We start from the raw sequence: 8,344 nt of genomic DNA, 5'->3' as shown, positions 1-8,344 counted from the left end.
CATTTCAGCTACACTAGCTGTTTCGTGAGCCCTGGGGATTGTACTTGCACCACTGGTCCTGGTTTGTGTGTGGGTAGTAGAGGTCTGAACTCAGGCAGCAAGTACTTTGTCCACTGAGCCATCTCCGAGACCCCTTATATTCCTTTTGGGAACCAAGATGACTTGTGACTACCTCCTGCTTCCATAGCACACTCTTTGCTGACACCAACTATCCCCATAACGGCCATGGTGGCTGTTCCAGTCCTTTTTTATTTCATTAGGTAAAGGGACATTGTGTTTCCTAGGGGAAGAGGCTCAAATGGTGGATCCGGCTGGCCCCTGTGGAATGAACGCTCTCTGGCATCATTTCAACTTCTGAAGAAACTCGGAGATCCTTGTCTTGATCGCAGGGTCTAGTGTCGAACAGTCCCAACTTGATAACTTCACCAGTCTGTCATGAGCCTCCCAGAAGAGGCCAGAACCGATGGCTAACTCCACCCGCATTCGCCATTCTGCAAGCTTGGAGCTGTTGAAGACATTGTGGTTACCCCCCATTGGCTGTGGATAAACAATACAAAAGATGTGGTCACCATAGGAACCAGCAGCACCACCAGCCTCTGCAAAGAGAGTCACGTGCTGCCCCCTCCTTGGCAAGTTGTCTAAGCTATGTAGTCTATGTGAAGCAGACATAGAAGATCCTGATCCAAGATAAGAACTCCTGACCAGATAGCCCGTACTACCGTACTACCGTATGTGTCTGACCTTCTGGCCCATATGTCCAAAGGAATGGAGCTCAGTTTCCCAACACACTGTGGTTGCTTCTTCTGTAAACAGGCACCATGGGGAAAGGAGGAGGCTCCTCATGAAGCTTGCTTATCAGTTAAGTTGCCTCATAAGAACTATGCACCTGGTGCTGAAGACTGCTCTTCCAGAGGTCCCGAGTTCAACTCCCAGCAACCACATAGTGGCTCACAACCATCTGTAATGGCATCTGATGCCCTCTTCTGGTGTGTCTGAAAACAGCGACAGTGTACTCATATAAAATAAATATACAAATAAGCAAATAAATAAATAATAGGTTTTTTTTTTTAATGCACCCACAGCATTCCAAAGCCCCCACCAAAGAATAAGGTCAATAAATTGGGGAGAACATAGAGGTCAAAGCATAGGGCCCTGTGCTTGGTGCAGGCCAGAATGATTTTTCTTGTGCTGTTCTATGCTACACGTTGGTCAAGGACTGAAGATGCTACTTTGAATGCTGGCCAGAAACTATGATAGCCCCTCAAGACTCTGGCCAATGTTCTGGGAATGAAGCTCAGTAGGTAGAGTACCTATCTAGCATTCATACAGCACATCAAGACTTTCAAAAGCTGAAGGTTATTTACAGCTAAATAGCTAGTTTGAGGCCAGCCTAGGATACAGAAGACCCTATCTTAAGAAAAGGGCATCCATGGGGAGATGGATAAGTGGTTAAGAGCACTGACTGCTCTTCCAGAGGTCCTGAATTCAATTCTCAGCAACCACAGGGTGGCTCACAACCATCCTTAATGAAATCTGATGCCCTCTTCTGGTGTGTCAGACAGTTACAGTATATATAGATATAGATCTATATCTATATATATATATATATAGATAGATAGAGAGAGAGTATTTAATCTTTTTTAAAAAGAAAAGAGCATTCAAAAGTGTCTAAGTCGTCTCTCCTGAACACACCAGGCAGCTCAGAATTGAGCACACATTGTAAAACCTATAAGAAGCCAGTGCACAGTGGCGTCCTCGGCTCAGACCCAGGGTTGGGAGAGATGTCTTATGATACTGTTTTTGGAGCTCCGGAAAAGAGAAAACTGGGGACTACACACCACAAGCCTCTGCACCCTTCCTGGAGAGACCAGAGGGAGGAGCGCGCATCTGGGATCTTACCTAGTGTGCCGCATTTGCCTCTGCATCCCTGACTCTCCCTCAGGCTCCTCCCCACACCATGGAATTCTTATTAAACTCCATGATCATGATATTTCCCTGATCCAAAGCCTTTGTTTTCCCCTGTCACTTCCCAGTGGACCCAGGCACCCAGACCTGGCTCCCACAACTTTCCAGGATCTCCCAGTCTATCCTCAGACGCCGCTCTTCTCTCCACATAAACATTCCCCCTCTTCCCAGGCTTGCCCCCTCCTCCACCCAAATACCTGCATCATCTCCACCAGAGCCACCAAGTCAGCCAGTGAGATATGGTCCCCAGTGATGAACAGCTTGTCCTGCAGAAACTTATCCTCAAATTGCTGTAGGTTTTTCGTCACCTCATCCAGTGCCTTGTCTACCGCCTCAGCGGGAACCTCCTCACCCGTGATCATTGGGATTATCAGCTGGTCAGGAAAGGAAGAGGACAGATATAGAGGCAGTACTCTGCCCCACCCCCCTGCGAGGCGTCCGTACCCCTGCCTGCTACATAGAGCTTGGGCAGTTCCAAGGATGTAAAGTGATTTGGGCCATTCTCAAGGACAGCTACCAAGGGCCATGCGTTCAAAAGGATATGGAGGTCCGCATTACAACGAGTCTTGTGGTTTAAGTCTTCACGGTGATTTGAGGGTGGCTAGAATCCTTAAAACATGGATTCTAACATGGGGTGCTGCCTTCAGAACGGATTAAGATGGTCATGGGTAATACTCAGAAGAGCAAGCTATTATTAAAGAACAAGACTGGTGCCCTGCCCCAGCTCTGGCTTCCCGTCTTAGCGCTTGCTTCCACTGTAATGACATCTAGAGGATGGTTCTCTCTAGAGCCGATGCCATGCTGTTTAGACTTCCTGTTTCCAAAACTACTATGAGCTAAATAAACCTCTTTGCTTCATATGCTACCCGGCCTGGCACATCTTATTATAGCAATGAAAAACGGGCTTTAAAAAAAAAAAGCGCACAAGGAGACAATGAAAACTAGGGATATATGTGTGCTGTTGTCACCTATGAATTGACTGATAAGTTTTCTGAGTCCTGTCCTGGCCCTTTCTAGTTGCCCTTCTCCTTTGGTATAGTATTTTTCTCCTACTTAACAGTTCATTCCGCACTCTCAGTAACACGGAAAGGTAGGCGAGCATGGGATTAGGGGAGATGAGGCTTATTCCGCAGGACCGGGACTGGCCTTGAGGTTTTCTAACTATTTCCCCCCTGTTCCTGAGCCTCAGGCTTGGCCCTGCTCACCTTGATCCACAGTATCCTGCTCATAGGCACCTGAATAGCGGTGTGCTGCCAAGCCATGAACTCGTCCACACGGGCACGCATGTGCAGGTCTGGCGGGTACCAGTGGGAAGGCGCGCTGTACTTTCGGCATAGGTAGAAGAGGATAGCCACACTAGAAAAAGGGCAAGTCAGTGGGGGGCACTGTTTGTACCTTCTGAGAGCCCCGACACTACGCAGCATGGCCTGATTCAAACTGATCTTCAGCCATAGGCAGACAATAGGAAATTCCACCAGGGGAAGGAGGAACCCAAAGGGTTCTAAGAAGCCTGGCCCTAGCTGTCAGATTAGCCCGATAATCAGCAAGACAGGGAGGAAGACCTAAAGCAGGCACAGGGGTTGAAGGATGGGCAGTTCCAACAGGAGCGAGCAACAGCTGGAGGAGTGGGGACATGTGGCTGGAGAGACAATCTGGCTCGTGGGTCGTGGTGAAGGACGGACAGAGATGCTTCAGGATGAGTTTAGACTTAATTCTCTTTTAACTTTTAGTTTTTGTGTGTGAATTTTTCCCCCACGTGTATGTCTGGACATCACTTTGTGACCATACCGGCTGGAGGATGGAGTTTGGTCCCCAGGCGGAGCAACCAGTTCCCTTAGCTGCCGAGCCATCTCTCCAGCCCCTAAACCTAATCTTTAGGATCATGAGGGCTGAGAGGATCTGTTCCTCCAGTTAGAAGAGGTAGAATAAATCTCAGGGACACCGAGCTGGTACCTGGAGCAGTAACTTAGCAAGAGGCATTGGACTCTCGGGGATGTGTGGGGGATGAGGCAATAGGGAGCGAGGGATACGAGAGGGGCTTCAGAGGGGGATGGCCCAAGCTTGCTGGATGGGGGGGCTGAGGGAGGAAGGGTTGGGGAAGGGGATGATCAGAAAGGGGGTACTGAGTGGGATATAAAATGAATAAGTTAAAAAATTATTTTAAAAAAAGAATGGGTTTAGAGGTTTGAATGTCCCCTTAGATAGACATTAATTTTCCACTGGGAGGTTTTAGGTAGTGGGAGAGCTAAGAGTGATCGAATCACAAGGGCAAATTGATTCATGTGTGGCTAAAATAATCATTAGGTTACCAGCTTGTCACAGGCTGTTATAGAACAAACACACTCTGGCTCATTTGACTGCTCACCATGTTGAAATCTCTTGTGTTGCTAGGACCCAAAGGGAAGGCCCTCAGTAGATGCTAAGCACGTACCAGTTCCATTCTCCTGGGCTTTGCAGCCTCTAGAACCATGAGCTAAAGTCAGCCTCCTGCTCTTTCCAGTCACCCACACCACCATATTCAGTCAAAGCGACCCACAACAAAGACAGGGACCATAGCAATTTAAGAGGGACCAGAGTGGCTGCTCAGTGGTTAAGGGCACTTGTGGCTCTCACAGAGGACCCCGGTATGGTTCCCAGCACCCACATGGTGGCTCACAACCATTCATAACTCCAGTTCCAGGAGATCTGATGAGCTCTACTGACATCCCAGGTACCAGGCATGCACACAGGGCACATAGATACGGATGCAGGAGAAATGCTCACACACATAAAATAAATGTGGGGGAGGGAGGATGGACCGGGAAAATATGATGCAATCAGTCAGAGACTTGAATGTGAGCTGACTAGGGTGACTAGGGATGGAATCTGGAAAGGGCTGATAAGTTTATTTGCTGCCATGATGGTACCCGGGGTGATGTGTGTTTTAGGGTCTTCATTGCTTCATAGAGTGTTCATAAGCATTCATAGGTAAAGTGATGGGTGTTTGAAAGGAAGAAGAGCAAAGTGTAGAGGTAGAAGCGGGATAAAGTGGATTGGCTGCAGAAGATGGGAGATGAGTGTGCTCTGTGTGTGTGTGTGTGTGTGTGTGTGTGTGTGTGTGTGTGTGTGTGTGTGAATGGATTGCTGTGTGTGTGTGTAAATGGGTGTGCTGTGTGTATGTATACATATATGGATGTGCTGTGTGTGTGTGAATAGAGGTGCTGTGTGTGTACATAAAATGGTGTGTTGTGTGTATGTGTATGTGTACATATATGGATGTGCTATGTGTGTGTACATAATTTTTTCTATAGCTTAAAAATAAATAAAATAGGCTAGGCCTGATGTTGCATACCTTTAATCCTAGCACTCAGGATATAGAGACAGATGGATCTCTTGAGTTTGAGGTCAGTTTTGTCTACACAGAGAATTCCATGCCAACCAGGACTAGATAGAGAGACCTCGCCTCATCTCAGTAAATAAAGAAATATACAAATAAATAAATATACTCCCAGTGAGTCTCCCAGAAGGAGTTAAAATGGTGGCAGGACCCATACCTTTCAGATAAGATGAACTTGCCATCTCTGAGGCTGGGAACCTTCCTCAGGGGGTTGATTTCGATGTATTCCTTGCTATGGTGGTGACCTATGGGGGTAGGGAGGGTCTGGGGCTTTGGAGACCCCAGAAAAAGAGAGAGAGAGAGAACTTGGGCTTCTTGAGACAAAAGGGAGAAACCTAGGCTTCAAGTATTACGTGGCTTGCCCCAGGTCTCAGGGGAAAGCAGAGGTGTCACAGGGTCCAGGATTACGACTCCTTCTCCCAGATTCACAAACCCCAGCCCTTATGACTTCCCTTCCCCAGGGATCAGGACAATCCCTTGGCTTCCAGAATCTAGAAGTTCAGTCTTTACTCAAGGCCTGAAGCCACAACTGTTGTGTCAACCTCAGCCCTAGGGGACCAACGTATTGCCTTTAATCTCATCTCCTCTGGCTCACTATGCCTCTCCTTAGAGATTGGTCAACTGAATCTGGTAACTTGGGGAACACTGCAGACACATTCAAGATCCCTTGATAGCCACAGAGGACTCCAAAGCAGGTAGAAACATCAACTGCTCCTGGCCAACTGTTTGCATGAGGAAACTCTATTGGGGGGAGGGACACCACATCTCTTCCATTTTTACAGTTCCCAGATCTTTTTAGTCTACAGTCTGTATCTCTACAAAGCTGAGCTGAGATTTTAAAGACTCCTCAATATCTTGGATTCTGATCCATTGATCCTCTCAACCCTTAGTATAAACTTTTCATACTCCTTTCTCCTCCGTTTCCTTCTCTTTTAAAAATCTCTACATGTGCATGTGTATGTTCACATGCATGAGCTGGCCATCCAACCCAGGATCTTGTGTGTGGCGTGCTAGGCAAGTGCTTTATCATCAAGCCACAATCCTAGTCCCAGAGCAAGTTTGAACACTGGGAGAGGGTGAGAACAGACTAAAAGAGGGTAGGCACAGACTGAGGGAGGGTGGGCACAGACTGAGGGAGGGTGGGAAGACTGAGGGAGGGCGGAAACAGACTGAGGGAGGGTGGGAAGACTGAGGGAGGGCAGACACAGACTGAGGGAGGGTAGGAAGATTGAGGGAGGGCGGAAACAGACTGAGGGAGGGTGGGCACAGACTGTTGCATGGAAGAGGGATTGTGTCCTTCACCAGCCTGGTTGATGGGTGCCACAAATAGCAAGATTTGAGACCGCCTGAGATCTGGCCTGAGAATCTTAGTCTCTGCTAGCTTCCCTCCTGCCTGTACCCACAAAGGTCCTATTCACTCTAACAGGGAGACACTCATTCTTGGTGACTAGCAAACATAGAGTAGATGGGACAAGGCCTGATCACCTTGGTATCTGTTTCACCTCTGCTTCCCTTTCTGATCTTTGTCCCTCAGAAACACTTTCACTGGGTATCCTGGCAGTGCCTCAGGACCAGGCTTCTCGGCAGTGTTAGGAACTGACCTTTTAATAGATCCACAAACTGGAAGTCAAAGGGGATACCGTTCTTCCTGGCAAAGATGTAGACAGCGCGGCAAGGTGCTGACAGCAAGTCCATATAGAGTTCCAGGCCCATGTTGAAATGCTTTTGAGGGGGCCACGACTATAGCGGGTGTCCCACAGACCCAGCCTGTGGCTAGCCTGAGCCCCTGGCTCTAGGTTCTCTCCCGCCTGAGCTGAGGACCCCGCATTCTGGAACTTCCTTATCTTGATGTTCTTATGAGGCAAGTCACAGGGAATTCTTAAAATAGCAAGGATTCTAAAGAAAGCTGGGGGTGGAACAGGGCTTGTATAGGCTCCTATTATGTGTGTGCCTGGTGGCTTGGCCTCACAGACATCTGTCTGAGAAGGGCCCATGCTTGAGCCATGGGCCAGCCCCTCTCTGCGTAACAGGACAAGAGAAGCTTTGCGGGTGCAGCATGAGAAAAAGACAAATTTTTCTGAGTTTGCATAACCTGGAGTAAAGACCAGAGTATCCAAGGGTAAATCTACTCATGATTGGGGAAGTTTGGAAAGAGGTAGTCACTACATCTTGGACTTTGAATGTCCTCTGAAGGCCATGCCTTCAAGGTATAGTTCCCCGGAGCAGGGGTGGGAGTGAGGACTTTAAAAGGTGGAGCCTAGAAAGGTGGCATTGTAGCCCAGTAGTAGAATGTTTATGTTATAGCATAGAGAAAGCCCAGGTTTCATCCTTAGTACTGAAGGTAATAAAGAAAGGTGAGGCTTGATCGAAGGCATTGGCACACTGAGGATATTTTCTCAGAGTGGAAGGTGTTAGCTCATGGAAGACATTTCTTTGAAAGGGACTACAGAATGGTAGTCTCTCTCTTTTTTTCCTTTCTGATCATGAGGTCAACAGTTCTCTTTGCCACACATACTTCCCACCATTGCTAACCCTGCCACCAGAGGCTTGGAAGCAATGGACCCACTCACCCAAGCATGACTCTAGCCCTTTAAATTTTTAAGCTAAAATAATATTTTTTTTCTTTAATAATTTTAGGGGCTGGAGAGATAGCCCAATGGTTAAAAGCACTGCCTACTCTTCCAGAGGTCCTGGTTCTAACCCCAGCAACTACATGGTGTCTTGCAACCATCTGTAGCTCCAATCCTAGAATATATGATGCTCTCTTCTGGCCTCTGTAGTCACCAGGCATTCATGGGACACATAGATAAACGTGTAGGCAAAACACCTATACTTTCTTTTATTTAAACATTTATTTTTATTTGAAGTTATGAATATATGGAAGAGTGCATGCATAGGTATAGTAGAACCATTTTAACACCAACTATCTTACAAATAAATGAGACTCAGACTACAATCATTTTATTTGGATTTGACAATTACAAGGGGGAGGACACTAACCTC

General features: G+C 47.4%; 1 protein-coding gene across 1 annotated transcript; it reads right to left on the bottom strand.

Annotated features, from left to right (window-relative positions):
- Nucleotides 1–342: 342 nt before the first annotated feature.
- Nucleotides 343–7,054, bottom strand: LOC308436588 (glutathione S-transferase theta-4; the record flags this gene model as incomplete). Its single annotated transcript, XM_080937561.1, has 5 exons — nt 343–537; nt 2,163–2,339; nt 3,171–3,321; nt 5,499–5,586; nt 6,943–7,054. 5 exons carry the CDS (start codon nt 7,052–7,054, stop codon nt 343–345), a joined length of 723 nt encoding a protein of 240 aa, XP_080793687.1.
- Between the last annotated feature and the right edge of the window lie 1,290 nt (nt 7,055–8,344).

Source organism: Micromys minutus (genome assembly GCF_963924665.1).
Source record: "Micromys minutus genome assembly, chromosome: 25".
NCBI classification, from domain to species: domain Eukaryota; kingdom Metazoa; phylum Chordata; class Mammalia; order Rodentia; family Muridae; genus Micromys; species Micromys minutus.
The sequence above is the reverse complement of the archived record's forward strand: the minus strand, read 5'-3'. Positions and strand labels throughout refer to the sequence as shown.